Here is a 20,499-nt window from a genome sequence, read left to right on the forward strand (position 1 = left end):
AAGCCAAATAAAACCAAAATGTTATAAAATATCAACAAATTCATCGTCATTATCCCCCATGTTCCACCTCCTTGTGGGAGGAGCCTGGCGAGGTCACAGAGCAGGTAAGTTCAGATTCTTCTCCAGTGATGTCAACGTGATATTATCTCTGTTACACTGAACACATATCCTACATCTAGAGGAAGTTGATTTACAAACAGCAGAATGTTCTGTAGGTGTTCTGATTGGGGTGATTGTGTGTTCCAGCTTCCAGATCTAGAGGAAGTTGATTTACAAACAGCAGAATGTTCTGTAGGTGTTCTGATTGGGGTGATTGTGTGTTCCAGCTTCCAGATCTAGAGGAAGTTGATTTACAAACAGCAGAATGTTCTGTAGGTGTTCTGATTGGGGTGATTGTGTGTTCCAGCTTCCAGATCTAGAGGAAGTTGATTTACAAACAGCAGAATGTTCTGTAGGTGTTCTGATTGGGGTGATTGTGTGTTCCAGCTTCCACTGCCAACAAGGATCACAACTTCTTAACCCATTACATTGGTGTCAACCATACTTTTATTCAGTCTAATCCAGAGAACCCAGTTGTAAATCTTTTTTTTATCATAACAAACTGTCTAAAGTTTCCAGACATATATTTTAGAGTTTATTAACAGTTGGTAATAAATCAGTATTTCTGATGTTTTGTTTGCAGCCTGTTGTAATGAGACGGTCAGGTAGAGAAGCCCAGACACTCCTGTATCAGACCCACTAGGGCAGCCTGTTGTAATGAGACGGTCAGGTAGAGAAGCCCAGACACTCCTGTGTCAGACCCACCAGGGCAGCCTGTTGTAATGAGACGGTCAGGTAGAGAAGCCCAGACACTCCTGTATCAGACCCACCAGGGCAGCCTGTTGTAATGAGACGGTCAGGTAGAGAAGCCCAGACACTCCTGTGTCAGACCCACCAGGGCAGCCTGTTGTAATGAGACCGTCAGGTAGAGAAGCCCAGACACTCCTGTATCAGACCCACCAGGGCAGCCTGTTGTAATGAGACGGTCAGGTAGAGAAGCCCAGACACTCCTGTGTCAGACCCACCAGGGCAGCCTGTTGTAATGAGACGGTCAGGTAGAGAAGTTAAACCTCCTCAGAGGCTGATTGAGGAAGTAGAAATGTGTTATTGAAATGAAATATGAAATGAAGTGTTCACTATGAAAAGAAGTGTAACCAGCGCAGAGGAGAATGGAAGATCTCAGCTCAGTGCACAATACAATATGGCTCCGGTTAAATAATGACTTATGTTTTAAATAACAATAGTTTTCTTTAGTATTTCTTAAGGGCTCTAAACTTGGAACAAAACTATTTGTCTCCCTCTTGCTGTTGCATGCAGTTCCTCTCTCTCTTCCTCCATTCCTCTAACCCCTCCCTCCTTCTAACTCCACCCCTCTGGCAGAACCAGGAAGTCCCTCCCCTTCCCACAAACTCTCTTCTGAGGAAACGAAACTGATCAGAGTGTCTGTGTCGTCTGTCTGTGTGAGAGTGAACAACCGTCCAAATGGCTCAACAGGGAGTTCTGTTGGACCAGGACCAGTTCTGTTGTTCTGTCTGTCTGGATCTACTGAAGGAGCCGGTCACTATTATCTGTGGACACAGTTACTGTAGAATCTGTATTGAGGGCTGCTGGGATCAGGATGATCTGAAAGGGGTCTATAGCTGTCCTCAGTGCAGAGAGACCTTCATTCCAAGGCCTAATCTGAGGAAAAATAACATGTTGGCTGAGGTGGTTGAGAAACTGAGGAAGACAGTACTCCAGGCTGCTCCCCCTCCTGCTCTGTGCTATGCTGGACCTGGAGATGTGGCGTGTGATGTCTGCACTGGGACCAGAAAGCAGAAAGCCCTCATGTCCTGTCTGGCGTGTCTGGCCTCTTACTGTGAGACTCACCTCCAACCTCACTATGAATCTCCTGCTTTGAAGAAGCACAAGCTGGTTAAAGCCACGGCACAACTAAAGGAGAAGATCTGCTCTCATCATGACAAACTGCTGGAGGTTTACTGTCGTACCGATCAGCAGTGTATCTGTCTGCTGTGTGTGATGGATGAACATAAAGGCCATGATACAGTGTCAGCTGCAGCAGAGAGGACTGAGACACAGGTAACACCAGAACAACTTGTTGGTGACTGTCTGATAAACTAAGAATTAAAGATACAGTAGGAACTAAATCTGTTTGAATATGAGATCATTATATTATATACAATATGAAATGAATCCACAAATAAGAACAGAAACCTTGAGTATATAGATATGTTAACCCAGATTCTCCAAATGTACAGTGCCTTGCGAAAGTATTCGGCCCCCTTGAACTTTGCGAACTTTTGCCACATTTCAGGCTTCAAACATAAAGATGGAAAACTGTATTTTTTTGTGAAGAATCAACAACAAGTGGGACACAATCATGAAGTGGAACGACATTTATTGGATATTTCAAACTTTTTTAACAAATCAAAAACTGAAAAATTGGGCGTGCAAAATTATTCAGCCCCTTTACTTTCAGTGCAGAAAACTCTTTCCAGAGGTTCAGTGAGGATCTCTGAATGATCCAATGTTGACCTAAATGACTAATGATGATAAATACAATACACCTGTGTGTAATCAAGTCTCCGTATAAATGCACCTGCACTGTGATAGTCTCAGAGGTCCGTTAAAAGCGCAGAGAGCATCATGAAGAACAAGGAACACACCAGGCAGGTCCGAGATACTGTTGTGAAGAAGTTTAAAGCTGGATTTGGATACAAAAAGATTTCCCAAGCTTTAAACATCCCAAGGAGCACTGTGCAAGCGATAACATTGAAATGGAAGGAGTATCAGACCACTGCAAATCTACCAAGACCTGGCCGTCCCTCTAAACTTTCAGCTCATACAAGGAGAAGACTGATCAGAGATGCAGCCAAGAGGCCCATGATCACTCTGGATGAACTGCAGAGATCTACAGCTGAGGTGGGAGACTCTGTCCATAGGACAACAATCAGTCGTATATTGCACAAATCTGGCCTTTATGGAAGAGTGGCAAGAAGAAAGCCATTTCTTAAAGATATCCATAAAAAGTGTTGTTTAAAGTTTGCCACAAGCCACCTGGGAGACACACCAAACATGTGGAAGAAGGTGCTCTGGTCAGATGAAACCAAAATTGAACTTTTTGGCAACAATGCAAAACGTTATGTTTGGCGTAAAAGCAACACAGCTGAACACACCATCCCCACTGTCAAACATGGTGGTGGCAGCATCATGGTTTGGGCCTGCTTTTCTTCAGCAGGGACAGCGAAGATGGTTAAAATTGATTGGAAGATGGATGGAGCCAAATACAGGACCATTCTGGAAGAGAACCTGATGGAGTCTGCAAAAGACCTGAGACTGGGACGGAGATGTGTCTTCCAACAAGACAATGATCCAAAACATAAAGCAAAATCTACAATGGAATGGTTCAAAAATAAACATATCCAGGTGTTAGAATGGCCAAGTCAAAGTCCAGACCTGAATCCAATCGAGAATCTGTGGAAAGAACTGAAAAATGCTGTTCACAAATGCTCTCCATCCAACCTCACTGAGCTCGAGCTGTTTTGCAAGGAGGAATGGGAAAAAATGTCAGTCTCTCGATGTGCAAAACTGATAGAGACATACCCCAAGCGACTTACAGCTGTAATCACAGCAAAAGGTGGCGCTACAAAGTATTAACTTAAGGGGGCTGAATAATTTTGCACGCCCAATTTTTCAGTTTTTGATTTGTTAAAAAAGTTTGAAATATCCAATAAATGTCGTTCCACTTCATGATTGTGTCCCACTTGTTGTTGATTCTTCACAAAAATAATACAGTTTTATATCTTTATGTTTGAAGCCTGAAATGTGGCAAAAGGTCGCAAAGTTCAAGGGGTCCAAATACTTTCGCAAGGCACTGTATCACCATTTTCTAAAGTCAAACACTATTATCATTTTGAATGGCCTTTTATGAGTACAAAGTTCAGTCTCAACCCCTTGATACATGTAGGCCTACCATAAAAACTATAATGATTCACATAGCAACATAATATAATATTGTAAAGGGACTTCGTCAGGATTGTAGACCTTCCTCTCTATGGGTCCTATGTCACATTACTATACTATTGATCTACTGGACTAATAAAGCTTGATAGCTCATTGAAGAGGGATTCTCCACAGAGGCAGCTGGGGATGAGTCAGCAAAAGGTCCAGCAGAGATTCCAGGAGAGAGAGAAGGCGCTGAAGGAGCTCCAACAGGCTGTGGAGTCTTTCAAGGTGAGTATTGTTGACCAGAGGAGACATACCATTTCACTTCTCTCCTCCAGTCAGAGAGAGAGAGAGAGAGGGGCCCTTATCCAATCCCACTGACCCCACTGTTGGGAACAGGCTGTCTGGACCCCTTTCAGAGAATAGACTGGTTCATGTAACCAACTGGGCTGCCTCATCACATAACCATGAGTAACCATGACGACTCATGTCCCCTATACATTAATATGGAACTGTCTCTCTCTCAATTGAATTAAATTCATAGGGATTTATTGGCATGGAGATATATGTTTACATTGGTAAAGCAAGTGAAATAGACAATAAACAAAAGTGAAATAAACAATCAGAAATGAACAGTAAACATTACACTTGGAAGGGATTTGGGGGATGGGGGAGGGTCTATTAGAAGTTAGTAGGACTCTTTTATTTTCTCAGAAGTACTGAGTTAGGTAGGAGGATTTAGAGAGGTGTAAACCGTGATTGAACACACTCCAGAACAGTAGGTGGCGCCATGCACCTTTAACGTTGGTTTGTGGACCTCCATTATATCATAGAAGAAGAAGTTGGTCTGTGAGGGTTTTGTTGTTCCTGAGGAGGGCTACTATTCTTTTCTCTTTTGGTTTTCAAGTATTTTCAGAATGTATTAAAGCCAAAGCTAAAGCTTCCCTAAACAATTCAATATATCAGTCAATATATTTTCTCTGTGATTTATTTTCTCTCCGTCAACCGTTCCATCGCATCTTAACCGTCTTACCGGGCGGGCACTAGGACCCGGGGGAGGCTGCTGCTGCAGAGGCTGCTGCACCGCTCGTGACTGTCAGTCCTCCTTGTAGCTCATTGGTTAAGCTGTGGCTCGAGACTGTTAACAGTTAACGGACAGGAAACGGCTCTGACAGGACACATTCATGTCGAGGCAGTGATGTGAATGTGTGGTAAGTTAGAATAGAGAGAGAGAGTTTTCACTACTATAGACTTTGGTCATAATCAAAGCTTTGTTAACCAATAGGTTTTTATGTGAGGCTGCCTGTAAGTTACAGTGTAACAGACGTTACTAACGGTAACTTTTAAATTCGACATAAGTTATGTGGCGATGATATCTAGTTAACGTTGTATTTAATGTAGTGTAATGACCTGACTAGATCATAAAGGAACAATTGTCCAGACAGAGGATTGAGTTACGAATTGACGGTTTATTAGCAACTTTACACAGGCTACTGTTTGGCCTTAGCTCACGCCAAATAAATGAAAGATACCCCACAAGCCAATCGGGACCTTCTCTTGTGAAGCCCAGACGTAAGAGAGAGAACAAAGGCTGAACCTTAACTTCCAATGCCCCGCCCCCTCCACGCCACTCCGCCAACCACCAGGATGCCCGGCATCAGAACATCCCAGGCATTCCTGTGATTGGCAGATAGCAGGTTGATTGGCATGTCGGACCCCGCGAACACTGGGAACTGGTAAGTACAACACAACCACCTACTAGCCACATAACACATAACACACAGCTGTCTGTGCGGGTCGCTACAGTAGTTTTACTATCTGTGCCAGGCTATAAATGACAGATAATATCTAGTTAACGTTGTATTTAATGTAGTTTTACTATCTGTGCCAGGCTATAAATGACACAGATAATATCTAGTTAACGTTGTATTTAATGTAGTTTTACTATCTGTGCCAGGCTATAAATGACACAGATAATATCTAGTTAACGTTGTATTTAATGTAGTTTTACTATCTGTGCCAGGCTATAAATGACACAGATAATATCTAGTTAACGTTGTATTTAATGTAGTTTTACTATCTGTGACACAAACACACAGAGACAGTGTTGTGGCAAAGCTACCAGGAAACTATCAATCATGGGAACATTGCTCAGATTTGAACATCTGACCATGCTGGTGATATTGCAGAGAGAAGGGAGTATCTGAGGAGAATTGTTGTGGTCACATCAATGTTAGGAAGACAGGGACTCTCTTTCCGTGCCAATGATGAATCTAGTGAAAACACAAATAGAGGGAACTCTCAATAGTAAAACTAAAATAAAACTCAAACAACTTCCTAGATACATCATGCTGAACTGAGTTTACCAAGAACTACGGTATTGATGTCAAAACAGAAGACATGTTGGTGGACAGAAACTTTCTTGCCCGGAAAAGAGAGACTGGACGTCCTCCCAAAGATATGCTTGTTGTGCATAACTTCCTGAATGATGATATGATATATATATATATATGATATACCAAGAGGTGTTCTGTACCTGTCTGTCCAGGAGGGAGGAGAGTAGAGCAGGACCAAGAGGTGTTCTGTACCTGTCTGTCCAGGAGGGAGGAGAGTAGAGCAGGACCAAGAGGTGTTCTGTACCTGTCTGTCCAGGAGGGAGGAGAGTAGAGCAGGACCAAGAGGTGTTCTGTACCTGTCTGTCCAGGAGGGAGGAGAGTAGAGCAGGACCAAGAGGTGTTCTGTACCTGTCTGTCCAGGAGGGAGGAGAGTAGAGCAGGACCAAGAGGTGTTCTGTACCTGTCTGTCCAGGAGGGAGGAGAGTAGAGCAGGACCAAGAGGTGTTCTGTACCTGTCTGTCCAGGAGGGAGGAGAGTAGAGCAGGACCAAGAGGTGTTCTGTACCTGTCTGTCCAGGAGGGAGGACAAGGCCTGGTGGACCTGGAGAGCAGGGTGGCAGAGGTCTGACTCAATGAGGTGTAGATAGACTACTGAACCTACTTTCTCACTCTGTCTCTATCTATCTCTTTCTCTCTCTCTCTCTCTCTCCAGCGCTCTGCACAGTCAGCAGTGGAGGACAGTGATCAGATCTTTACTGAGCTGATCCGCTCCATTGAGAGAAGGAGCTCTGAGGTGAAGGAGCTCTGAGGTGAAGGAGCTGATCAGAGCCCAAGAGAAGGCTCAAGTGAGTCAAGCTGAAGGACTCCTGGAGCAACTGAAGCAGGAGATAGCTGAGCTGAGGAAGAGAAGCACTGAGCTGGAGCAGCTCTCACACACAGAGGATCACATCCATTTCCTCCAGGTAACTAAACTGTCTTGTTACATGTGATATGAAATTAACTTCATGTGAAACTATTCATCTCAATCATTATGTTGTCCTGTCTCTCTTTCCCTGTCTGTCCCTCTTTCCCTCTCTGTCGGTCTCTCCCTCTCTCTGTCGGTCTCTCCCTCTCTCTGTCTGTCCGTCCCTCTCCCTGTCCGTCCCTCTCCCTCTCTCCCTGTCCGTCCCTCTCCCTCTCTCTCTGTCGTCCCTCTCTCTCTGTCCATCCCTGTCGCTCCCTCTCTCTCTCTGTCTGTCCACCCCTCTCTCTCTCTGTCCGCACCTCTCTCTCTCTCTGTCCGCACCTCTCTCTCTCTCTGTCCGTCCCTCTCTCTCTCTCTGTCCGTCCCTCTCTCTCTCTGTCCACCCCTCTCTCTCTCTGTCCACCCCTCTCTCTCTCTGTCCGTCCCTCTCTCTCTCTCTGTCCACCCCTCTCTCTCTCTGTCCACCCCTCTCTCTCTCTGTCCACCCCTCTCTCTCTCTGTCCACCCCTCTCTCTCTCTGTCCACCCCTCTCTCTCTCTGTCCGTCCCTCTCTCTCTCTGTCCGTCCCTTTCTCTGTCCGTCCCTCTCTCTCTCTCTGTCCGTCCCTCTCTCTCTCTCTGTCCACCCCTCTCTCTCTCTGTCCACCCCTCTCTCTCTCTGTCCACCCCTCTCTCTCTCTGTCCACCCCTCTCTCTATCGGTCCGTCCCTCTCTCTCTCTCTGTCCGTCCCTCTCTCTCTCTCTGTCCGCCCCTCTCTCTCTCTGTCCGTCCCTTTCTCTCTCTGTCTCTGTCTCTCTCTCTCTCTCTGTCCACCTCTCTCTCTCTCTCTGTCCACCTCTCTCTCTCTCTCTGTCCACCTCTCTCTCTCTCTGTCCACCTCTCTCTCTCTCTGTCCACCTCTCTCTCTCTCTGTCCACCCCTCTCTCTCTCTGTCCGTCCCTCTCTCTCCCTGTCCGTCCCTCTCTCTCTCTCTGTCGTCCCTCTCTCTCTCTCTCTGTCGTCCCTCTCTCTCTCTCTCTGCCGTCCCTCTCTCTCTCTCTGCCGTCCCTCTCTCTCTCTCTGTCGTCCCTCTCTCTCTGTCGTCCCTCTCTCTCTCCTTCCCTCTCTCTCTCTCTGTCCGTCCTTCCCTCTCTCTCTCTCTGTCCGTCCTTCCCTCTCTCTGTTGTCCCTCTCGCTCTCTCTCTCTGTCCGTCCCTCTCTCTCTCTCTCTCTGTCCGTCCCTCTCTCTCTCTCTCTGTCCGTCCCCCTCTCTCTGTCCGTCCCTCTCTCTCTCTCTCTCTCTCGCTCTCTCTGTTGTCCCTCTCTCTCTCTGTTGTCCCTCTCTCTCTCTGTCCGTCCCTCTCTCTCTCTGTCCGACCCTCTCTCTCTCTGTCCGACCCTCTCTCTCTCTGTCCGACCCTCTGACTCTCTCTCTCTCTCTGTCCGACCCTCTCTCTCTCTGTCCGACCCTCTCTCTCTCTGTCCGACCCTCTCTCTCTCTGTCCGACCCTCTCTCTCTCTGTCCGACCCGCTCTCTCTCTGTCTGACCCTCTCTCTCTCTGTCTGACCCTCTCTCTCTCTGTCTGACCCTCTCTCTCTCTGTCTGACCCTCTCTCTCTCTGTCTGACCCTCTCTCTCTCTGTCTGACCCTCTCTCTCTCTGTCTGACCCTCTCTCTCTCTGTCTGACCCTCTCTCTCTCTGTCCGACCCTCTCTCTCTCTGTCTGACCCTCTCTCTCTCTGTCTCTTCCTCTCTCTGTCTCTGTCTCTCCCTCTCTCTGTCCCTGTCTCTCCCTCTCTCTGTCCCTGTCTCTGTCGGTCTCTCCCTCTCTCCGTTCCTTTCTCTCCCTCTCTCTCTGTCTCTCCCTCTCTCTGTCTCTTCCTCTCTCTTTCCTCGTCTCTTCCTCTCTCTGTCCCTGTCTCTCCCTCTCTCTGTCTCTCCCTCTCTCTGTCTCTCCCTCTCTCTGTCTCTCCCTCTCTCTGTCTCTCCCTCTCTCTGTCCCTGTCTCTCCCTCTCTCCGTCCCTGTCTCTCCCTCTCTCCGTCCCTGTCTCTCCCTCTCTCCGTCCCTGTCTCTGCCTCTCTCTGTTCCTTTCTCTCCCTCTCTCTCTGTCTCTCCCTCTCTCTGTCTCTTCCTCTCTCTTTCCTCGTCTCTTCCTCTCTCTGTCCCTGTCTCTCCCTCTCTCCGTCCCTGTCTCTCCCTCTCTCCGTCCCTGTCTCTCCCTCTCTCCGTCCCTGTCTCTGCCTCTCTCCGTTCCTTTCTCTCCCTCTCTCTCTGTCTCTCCCTCTCTCTGTCTCTTCCTCTCTCTATCCTCGTCTCTTCCTCTCTCTGTCCCTGTCTCTCCCTCTCTCAGTCCCTGTCTCTCCCTCTCTCCGTCCCTGTCTCTCCCTCTCTCCGTCCCTGTCTCTCCCTCTCTCCGTCCCTGTCTCTCCCTCTCTCCGTCGGTCTCTCCCTCTCTCTGTCCCTGTCTCTCCCTCTCTCTGTCCCTGTCTCTCCCTCTCTCTGTCCCTGTCTCTCCCTCTCTCTGTCCCTGTCTCTCCCTCTCTCTGTCGGTCTCTCCCTCTCTCTCTCCCTCTCTCTGTCCCTGTCTCTCCCTCTCTCTGTCCCTGTCTCTCCCTCTCTCTCTCTCTCTCTCTCTCTCTCTCTCTCTCTCTCTCTCTCTCTCTCTCTCTCTCTCTCTCTCTCTCTCTCTCTCTCTCTCTCTCTCTCTCTCTCTCTCTCTCTCTCTCTCTCTCTCTCTCTCTCTCCTTCCTCCCTCCCTCCCTCCCTCCCTCCCTCCCTCCCTCCCTCCCTCCCTCCAGAGGTATCAGTCTCTCTCCAGTATCAGTGTATCTTCAGACTTACCCAGCATCGTTGTCCGTCCTCTTCAGTACTTTGGAGATGTGAGTAAGACTGTGTCTGAACTGAGAGAGAAACTAGAAGACTTCCTTAAAGGAGAATGGACCAAGATCTCCACTACAGGTGTGTTGAAAACAATAAGAACATCAACTTTAGACCATTGAAAGTTCCCTACTAGTCATATACATGTGGAATATGGTCTGATGATAACATTCCCTCTCTCTGTCAATGTGTTTGTGTGTCTGTAGTGAATATAGTGGATGTTGTACTGCCTCCAGAGCCCAAGACCAGAGAACAGTTGTTACAATGTGAGTCTCTTTATTGTGAAGTAACTAACAGTCTCTTTTTACTGACACTCCTAACAATCCCTCTAGAAATATATAGCAATAGTAGATCTAATCAAAGACTGGGTATCTGACTCCTCATATTTCTCTGATTTGATCTCTGCTGGGCTCTAATCAAAGACAGGGTAGATACAGTATCTGACTTAACTTATTGTTCTGACTCCCCTCATTGGTCTCTGCTCTTCTCCCAGATTCCTGTCAGCTCACACTGGACCCAAACACAGCACACACACACCTCTCTCTGTCTAAAGGGAACAGAAAGGTGACCTTTACACGCCAAGTCCAACCATATCCTGACCATCCAGACAGATTCACCAACTACTGTCAGGTTCTGTGTAGAGAGGGTCTGTCTGGACGCTGTTACTGGGAGGTGGAGTGGACTGGTGTTGTTGTTACATCAGTCTCATATAAAGACATCAGCAGAACAGGGACAGATAGTGGATTTGGATACAATAACAAGTCCTGGAGTTTACAGTACTATAGAGGTGATTATTGTTTCAGACACAATAATGTTGAGACTAAAGTATCAGGCCCTCAGTCCTCCAGAGTAGGAGTGCACCTGGATCACAAGGCAGGTACCCTGTCCTTCTACAGTGTCTCTGACACAATGACCCTCCTCCACAGAGTCCAGACCACATTCACTCAGCCCCTCTATCCTGGGTTTGGTCTCGATGGTTCTGCTGAGCTGGTTAAACTGTAGTAGGGTCCACATAGATACTAGTCATGCTGGTGTAGTCTATAGCTGAGCTGGTTAAACTGTAGTAGGGTCCATAGAGATACTAGTCATGCTGGTGTAGTCTATAGCTGAGCTGGTTAAACTGTAGTAGGGTCCACATAGATACTAGTCATGCTGGTGTAGTCTATAGCTCAGCTGGTTAAACTGTAGTAGGGTCCACATAGATACTAGTCATGCTGGTGTAGTCTATAGCTGAGCTGGTTAAACTGTAGTAGGGTCCACATAGATACTAGTCATGCTGGTGTAGTCTATAGCTGAGCTGGTTAAACTGTAAACTGATTTGTTATTAATTAAAATTCAATACAATGTTTTAATCTTGTACATTTCCATGAATCATGATGTCTGGTGTTGATGTATATTGGTTGTCATTCAGAACCATTGATATGTCTACATACAGTACCTGTATTGATAGTCCATACTGGTCTTTACTATGGTTCTACATACAGTATCTGTATTGATAGTCCATACTGGTCTTTACTATGGTTCTACATACAGTATCTGTATTGATAGTCCATGCTGGTCTTTACTATGGTTCTACATACAGTATCTGTATTGATAGTCCATACTGGTCTTTACTATGGTTCTACATACAGTACCTGTATTGATAGTCCATACTGGTCTTTACTATGGTTCTACATACAGTACCTGTATTGATAGTCCATACTGGTCTGTACTATGGTTCTACATACAGTACCTGTATTGATAGTCCATACTGGTCTTTACTATGGTTCTACATACAGTACCTGTATTGATAGTCCATACTGGTCTTTACTATGGTTCTACATACAGTATCTGTATTGATAGTCCATACTGGTCTTTACTATGGTTCTACATACAGTATCTGTATTGATAGTCCATACTGGTCTTTACTATGGTTCTACATACAGTACCTGTATTGATAGTCCATACTGGTCTTTACTATGGTTCTACTTACAGTATCTGTATTGATAGTCCATACTGGTCTTTACTATGGTTCTACATACAGTATCTGTATTGTACCTGGAGGGTTTCTACTCACATATTCCTTTATCTCCACAACTTTATCTGATTCTCTCCCACTTCCCTTCATGGATTTAAAGGAAATGACTGGTTTATGTAAACTCCCTCTACCCCATGTCAACACCAATCCAATGCTTTTACATTTGTGAGGAGTAGAGAAGGAATGTTCCACTTCAGGAGGAAGGAGAGATTATTGGGACTCCCCCATGGAGTGATGATAGAGGGATGAGAAAGAGAGAGAGGTAATGGTTGTACTCCCCCATGGAGTGATGATAGAGGGATGAGAAAGAGGAGAGATGTCATTGTTGGACTGGATATATTTATTCCCTCATTACTGACTTATTCTGTTTCAATAACATAATTACAAAACACAAACTAATTACATTCAAGGAATTATTATTGTATTAAAGTAAATCTGTATTAAAATTCACCATAAAATATACAGTTCATTCCATAGTTTAACATGGGTAACTCTCCCTCCCTCCTATAAGAGTCCATGTGTTGGATGAGATGGGACCCTGCCTTCACCTGGGGATATTTGTTGGATCCGTCACAGCAGGGGTTGTAAAACCCTATGGACCTGAAAGGGACTGCAGTGTGCTCCAGTCTCCAGCAGGGGACAGTAAAACCCTATGGACCTGAAAGGGGCTGCAATGTGCTCCAGTCTCCAGCAGGGGGCAGTAAAACCCTATGGACCCGAAAGGGACTGCAGTGTGCTCCAGTCTCCAGCAGGGGGCAGTAAAACCCTATGGACCTGAAAGGGACTGCAGTGTGCTCCAGTCCCCAGCAGGGGGCAGTAAAACCCTATGGACCTGAAAGGGACTGCAGTGTGCTCCAGTCTCCAGCAGGGGCAGTAAAACCCTATGGACCTGAAAGGGACTGCAGTGTGCTCCAGTCTCCAGCAGGGGGCAGTAAAACCCTATGGACCTGAAAGGGACTGCAGTGTGCTCCAGTCTCCAGCAGGGGGCAGTAAAACCCTATGGACCCGAAAGGGACTGCAGTGTGCTCCAGTCTCCAGCAGGGGGCAGTAAAACCCTATGGACCCGAAAGGGACTTTAGTGTGCTCCAGTCTCCAGCAGGGGGCAGTAAAACCCTATGGACCCGAAAGGGACTGCAGTGTGCTCCAGTCTCCAGCAGGGGGCAGTAAAACCCTATGGACCCGAAAGGGGCTGCAGTGTGCTCCAGTCTCCAGCAGGGGGCAGTAAAACCCTATGGACCTGAAAGGGACTGCATTGGGCTCCAGTCTCCAGCAGAGGGCAGTAAACCCCTATGGACCTGAAAGGGACTGCAGTGTGCTCCAGTCTCCAGCAGGGGGCAGTAAAACCCTATGGACCCGGAAGGGACTTTAGTGTGCTCCAGTCTCCAGCAGGGGGCAGTAAAACCCTATGGACCCGAAAGGGACTGCAGTGTGCACCAGTCTCCAGCAGGGGGCAGTAAAACCCTATGGACCCGAAAGGGGCTGCAGTGTGCTCCAGTTTCCAGCAGGGGGCAGTAAAACCCTATGGACCTGAAAGGGACTGCATTGGGCTCCAGTCTCCAGTAGGGGGCAGTAAACCCCTGTGGACCTGAAAGGGACTGCAGTGTGCACCAGTCTCCAGCAGGGGGCAGTGAAACCCAATGGACCTGAAAGGGACTCTAGTGTGCTCCAGTCTCCAGCAGGGGGCAGTAAAACACTATGGACCCGAAAGGGACTGCAGTGTGCTCCAGTCTCCAGCAGGGGGCAGTAAAACCCTATGGACCCGAAAGGGACTGCAGTGTGCTCCAGTCTCCAGCAGGGGGCAGTAAAACCCTATGGACCCGAAAGGGACTGCAGTGTGCTCCAGTCTCCAGCAGGGGGCAGTAAAACCCTATGGACCTGAAAGGGACTGCAGTGTGCTCCAGTCTCCAGCAGGGGGCAGTAAAACCCTATGGACCTGAAAGGGACTGCAGTGTGCTCCAGTCTCCAGCAGGGGGCAGTAAAACCCTATGGACCTGAAAGGGACTGCAGTGTGCTCCAGTCTCCAGCAGGGGGCAGTAAAACCCTATGGACCTGAAAGGGACTGCAGTGGGCTCCAGTCTCCAGCAGGGGGCAGTAAAACCCTATGGACCTGAAAGGGACTGCAGTGTGCTCCAGTCTCCAGCAGGGGGCAGTAAAACCCTATGGACCTGAAAGGGACTGCAGTGTGCTCCAGTCTCCAGCAGGGGGCAGTAAAACCCTATGGACCTGAAAGGGACTGCAGTGTGCTCCAGTCTCCAGCAGGGGGCAGTAAAACCCTATGGACCTGAAAGGGACTGCAGTGTGCTCCAGTCTCCAGCAGGGGGCAGTAAAACCCTATGGACCTGAAAGGGACTGCAGTGTGCTCCAGTCTCCAGCAGGGGGCAGTAAAACCCTATGGACCTGAAAGGGACTGCAGTGTGCTCCAGTCTCCAGCAGGGGGCAGTAAAACCCTATGGACCTGAAAGGGACTGCAGTGTGCTCCAGTCTCCAGCAGGGGGCAGTAAAACCCTATGGACCTGAAAGGGACTGCAGTGTGCTCCAGTCTCCAGCAGGGGGCAGTAAAACCCTATGGACCTGAAAGGGACTGCAGTGTGCTCCAGTCTCCAGCAGGGGGCAGTAAAACCCTATGGACCTGAAAGGGACTGCAGTGTGCTCCAGTCTCCAGCAGGGGGCAGTAAAACCCTATGGACCTGAAAGGGACTCTAGTGTGCTCCAGTCTCCAGCAGGGGGCAGTAAAACACTATGGACCCGAAAGGGACTGCAGTGTGCTCCAGTCTCCAGCAGGGGGCAGTAAAACCCTATGGACCCGAAAGGGACTGCAGTGTGCTCCAGTCTCCAGCAGGGGGCAGTAAAACCCTATGGACCCGAAAGGGACTGCAGTGTGCTCCAGTCTCCAGCAGGGGGCAGTAAAACCCTATGGACCCGAAAGGGACTGCAGTGTGCTCCAGTCTCCAGCAGGGGGCAGTAAAACCCTATGGACCTGAAAGGGACTGCAGTGTGCTCCAGTCTCCAGCAGGGGGCAGTAAAACCCTATGGACCTGAAAGGGACTGCAGTGTGCTCCAGTCTCCAGCAGGGGGCAGTAAAACCCTATGGACCTGAAAGGGACTGCAGTGGGCTCCAGTCTCCAGCAGGGGGCAGTAAAACCCTATGGACCTGAAAGGGACTGCAGTGTGCTCCAGTCTCCAGCAGGGGGCAGTAAAACCCTATGGACCTGAAAGGGACTTGCCAAGTTTAATAAAGGTAAAGAAAAAAAAAATGATTCAAAAACATATTAAATCAAAAATAAACTAATTTGAATAACCAATCAACTTCTCTCATAAAGCAATGGTTAAATAGAGTAGAAACTGGTGTTTCTCATTCATTTTATAATTAAATCCCACCTGTTTCTATCATTTCTAGTGAGATTGTTCTGGTCTCACCAGAAAGTCAGGATACATGGCATTTGACACCATTAAATATTCCCTCTCCCTTTTCTTTCCCTGTCCTTCACAAACCATTTCAAAACCTTCCAAACATTTCCATCCTTCTGCAAACCCAATTTACAACTGAATTGAAAAGACCCCATCCAAGATAAATCCCACAGTATCAACACCACTAATGCATATTGGTAACCAGTAAATTGTGTGTGTGTGCTGGTGAACCGTAGGTCAAAAACACACCTGAACAAGGCCTCACTTATCTGGAAGTCTGTTTATGGCCTAATCCAGATACTTTTATCCTGCTCTCCCCGATACCACAGTCTCCGGGGACATTCCAACGAGAGATAATGAAACCCCCTTTTCTGGAAAATAAATTGTACATTTTGTTAGCATTCACTATGTTACATATTAATCAGCAAGCCAAAAGTATGAATTATAAACCAAAACATGATAATTGTAAATCCACTGTCTTTACTCTCATCATTAAATGTATGAATTATAAACCAAACATGATAATTGTAAATCCACTGTCTTTACTCTCATCATTAAATGTATGAATTATAAACCAAACATGATAATTGTAAATCCACTGTCTTTACTCTCATCATTAAATGTATTAATTATAAACCAAACATGATAATTGTAAATCCACTGTCTTTACTCTCATCATTAAATGTATTAATTATAAACCAAACATGATAATTGTAAATCCACTGTCTTTACTCTCATCATTAAATGTATTAATTATAAACTAAACATGATAATTGTAAATCCACTGTCTTTACTCTCATCATTAAATGTATTAATTATAAACCAAACATGATAATTGTAAATCCACTGTCTTTACTCTCATCATTAAATGTTTGTTTCAACCCACCAACGTTTATGTATGTTTTATTCAGTCCTATTCTCCATAACCACCACAATGTTCAGGAACTAACTGAAAACATGTACACTTCATTTTAGGTTTAGTAACCCCTTTGCTAATTCCTCGTTACCCCTCCACCCCTTTCCTACATTGCAGCTGTCAATCGTTGTCCCAGGCAGCCTGTTTTCACCCTTGATTTGTGGGTGATTATTTTCTGTGTCTGTGTGTTCCACACGGAACTGTTTCGGTTGTTGTGTTTTGTTATTTTTGCATTTTTCTGTGTTCTATTAAAAGTATCATGAACACTCACCACGCTGCACATTGGTCCTTCAATCCTTCCTACTACTCCTCCTCAGTTTATATCTTATTATAAACATTATGGACACTTACCACTCTGCACATTGGTCCTCCGATCCTTCCTACTACTCCTCCTCAGTTTATATCTTATTATAAACATTATGGACACTTACCACGCTGCACATTGGTCCTCTGATCCTTCCTACTACTCCTCCTCAGTTTATATCTTATTATAAACATTATGGACACTTACCACGCTGCATATTGGTCCTCCGATCCTTCCTGTTACTCCTCAGGAGAGGATGACGACAGCCATTACAGTCGTTTTGATCACAGGTTTCAAACCTGCCATCAAAGCCGAAATACAAATTATATCAATGTCCTCACATACCCAGTCTTTTTGTAGCTAAGTACATCTATTAATTATATCAATGTCCTCACATACCCAGTCTCTTTGTAGCTAAGTACATCTATTAATTATATCAATGTCCTCACATACCCAGTCTCTTTGCAGCTAAGTACATCTATTAATTATATCAATGTCCTCACATACCCAGTCTCTTTGCAGCTAAGTACATCTATTAATTCCCCATATTCCAGAAGAATTGGTAGAAAGCTCGCGCTTCTTTCAGCGACTCCATGGCTTTATTAAAATCCTCCATCTTACAGGGAGAAACGGGGTCGTTATTATTCCCAAACCTTTCCCTTCTTTAAATAATACACACCTTCTATTAACTATTTTCCAAGGCAGCGCTACCCACTTCCCCGGATAATAATTCATTGGTCACAACACTTAATACCTTGTATTAGAACCTAAACTATAAAGCTTGCAAATGTATTAGTGGAGAATATGGATTACTTAATGTCTTATTCCAGTATTGCACCTTAAATATCACTATTAGTAATAACCCATGTTACCAAATCATTCACACTTGTCTTCCTATTTCCACATAATCTTTCATAACAGTTAAACTTTTCTGGGTTCCTTCCTGCATATTGCTCGGTCTCCCCTGTCCTTTCCAGGTCCTTTTCTTTTACCTGAGAGGCCACAGAGGGAGTCTCCTTCTCATCTTCCACCTTTGTTTCTCTCTTTATTTCCACCACTCTGGACACCAGGGGGTTTTACCCACTGGTGTATGGTGGAGGTTTTACCCACTGGTGTATGGTGGGGGTTTTACCCACTGATGCATGGTGGGGGTTTTACCCACTGGTGTATGGTGGGGGTTTTACCCACTGGTGCATGGTGGAGGTTTTACCCACTGGTGCATGGTGGAGGTTTTACCCACTGGTGCATGGTGGGGGTTCTGCCAACCATTCCACCTTCTTCCTGTCTGACTTTCTGGTTTTACCCACTGGTGTATGGTGGGGGTTTTACCCACTGGTGCATGGTGGGGGTTTTACCCACTGGTGTATGGTGGAGGTTCTGCCAACCATTCCACCTTCTTCCTGTCTGACTTTCTGGTTTTACCCACTGGTGTATGGTGGGGGTTTTACCCACTGGTGCATGGTGGGGGTTTTACCCACTGGTGTATGGTGGAGGTTCTGCCAACCATTCCACCTTCTTCCTGTCTGACTTTCTGGTTTTACCCACTGGTGTATGGTGGGGGTTTTACCCACTGGTGCATGGTGTGGGTTTTACCCACTGGTGTATGGTGGGGGTTTTACCCACTGGTGCATGGTGGGGGTTTTATCCACTGGTGCATGGTGGGGGTTTTACCCACTGGTGTATGGTGGGGGTTTTACCCACTGGTGCATGGTGGGGGTTTTACCCACTGGTGCATGGTGGGGGTTTTATCCACTGGTGCATGGTGGGGGTTTTACCCACTGGTGCATGGTGGGGGTTTTACCCACTGGTGCATGGTGGGGGTTCTGCCAACCATTCCACCTTCTTCCTGTCTGACTTTTCATTCTTTCTTCAACATTCCTCCAGTTTTCTTTATACTTTCCAACAATCCTTCTGCTTTGAACATGTTTAGCACCTCGTGGTCTCTTTTATTGATCCTCTTCTTTCCTGTGTCACTTGTTTTATGTGTTTTTATTAGAGTTTCCATTTCCTCACATACTGAGACATCAAATGTTCCCTCCTCTGGCCATTTAGTGCCCATTTTCCTGCTGCGTTTTCCCATTTCTAAACATTTCTATTAGTTCTTCCTTACATAGGGGACGCCTGGCGCCCAGAATTTATTCTGCTGTTTTACTCATTTTTGCAGCCTGTATTTGTGGTCTTCCTACCATCAGTCTCAGTTGTATTCCTTTTCCTGTGTTAGGTCTGCTAGTTACTAGTATTGTCTTTAATATTAGTCTACTGACAGGTTATATTTTTATTATTGCTGCTCTTTCATTTATTAACTTCCTTATTTGTTCTAAAGTTACTGATATTCTTGTTTCCGGTTTTATTTGTCTGTTTATTCCTTTAACTTCCTGAGATATTCCTATTTATTTTGCTCCCTAGTTTCGTTGTATTGTGCTCTTCACTTTATTAAAACCTCTCTGTTTCTCTTGTTGTTATATTTCTCCCTCCTGGTCCAGGGCCAAACCTTCCTAACAGTCCGTTAAGTCCTGGATGTCTTGACCCCACGCTGTTCCCTCCTATTGATATCCACCTTACTTTTCTTTCTCTGATTATTGCACTATTGGTTATTGGTTATTACCCCTGTCTCTAGGTTTTTATAATGGTTCTCTCTTATTGAGTATCTGCTTACTTCATATGTTATTACTTGTATGTTTCTCTTTATTTATCCTGTTCAGACTTCTAGTATTATATTACTTCAATGGTTATTTATGTACCATTCACACTTGCCTCCTTCAGTGTGGGACTGGGTGCGTCCTCTGTACCAGGTCACAGTCAAGTGACGGTCCGGGAGAAGTAGTGTGGGACTGGGTGCGTCCTCCCTACCAGGTCACAGTCAAGTGTCGGTCCGGGAGAAGTAGTGTGGGACTGGGTGCATCCTCTGTACCAGGTCACAGTCAAGTGACGGTCCGGGAGAAGTAGTGTGGGACTGGGTGCGTCCTTCCTACCAGGTCACAGTCAAGTGTCGGTCCGGGAGAAGTAGTGTGGGACTGTACAACCCCTTCAGCACCAACAGCAGATAACTTTTACACTCACCTTTACACACCTCTTACGCTTTCCTAAACCACCTGCAAATTCAGCCCTTTTCTGATATACTTCCTCGTCACAGAAAAAAGCGGTATTAAACGGGGTTTTACCTGTCTGAGTAGTAACCACAGGGTTTTACCTGTCTGAGTAGTAACCACAGGGTTTTACCTGTCTGAGTAGTAACCACAGGGTTTTACCTGTCTGAGTAGTAACCACAGGGTTTTACCTGTCTGAGTAGTAACCACAGGGTTTTACCTGTCTGAGTAGTCCTTTACTGATTCACTTCCTCAACACAGCCAAGCGGTAACAACAGGATCTTCGCCTATCTGAGCAGTCCCTAATTGATTCACTTCATCTTCACAATAGGCGGTCAACATAGGTATTTTTGCCTGTCTGAGTAGTCCCCTATCGATACACTTCCTAGACATTATAGGACAGTAACCACAGGTCTATTTGCCTGTCTGAGTAGTCCCCTATCGATACACTTCCTAGACATTATAGGACAGTAACCATAGGTATTTTTGTCTGTCTGATCAGTCCCCTATCGATACACTTTCTCGACACTATAGGACAGTAACCACAGGTCTATTTGCCTGTCTGAGTAGTCCCCTATCGATACACTTCCTAGACACTATAGGACAGTAACCATAGGTCTTTTTGTC

General features: G+C 46.2%; 2 protein-coding genes and 1 pseudogene across 2 annotated transcripts in view; 2 read left to right on the top strand and 1 right to left on the bottom strand.

The window, feature by feature from the left end:
- Positions 1-70: 70 nt before the first annotated feature.
- LOC139406328 (E3 ubiquitin-protein ligase TRIM47-like) overlaps positions 71-20,499 on the top strand; it is a 128,435-nt pseudogene continuing 108,006 nt past the window's right edge.
- On the top strand, positions 1,419-11,489 carry LOC139406314 (tripartite motif-containing protein 16-like). The gene is given in 7 exon segments (XM_071148807.1): positions 1,419-2,118; positions 4,177-4,272; positions 7,032-7,100; positions 7,102-7,281; positions 10,063-10,222; positions 10,348-10,407; positions 10,635-11,489. Coding segments are annotated over 7 exon segments (1,671 nt in total). The 5' UTR covers positions 1,419-1,521; the 3' UTR covers positions 11,144-11,489.
- LOC139406317 (E3 ubiquitin/ISG15 ligase TRIM25-like) overlaps positions 12,670-20,499 on the bottom strand; it is a 77,488-nt gene continuing 69,658 nt past the window's right edge. Inside the window, exon 8 of the mRNA XM_071148811.1 lies at positions 12,670-13,395. The gene's annotated coding sequence lies outside the window, so the exon portion shown is untranslated. The remainder of the gene's footprint in view (positions 13,396-20,499) is intronic.

This window comes from Oncorhynchus clarkii, chromosome 4, assembly GCF_045791955.1.
Source record: "Oncorhynchus clarkii lewisi isolate Uvic-CL-2024 chromosome 4, UVic_Ocla_1.0, whole genome shotgun sequence".
NCBI lineage: Eukaryota > Metazoa > Chordata > Actinopteri > Salmoniformes > Salmonidae > Oncorhynchus > Oncorhynchus clarkii.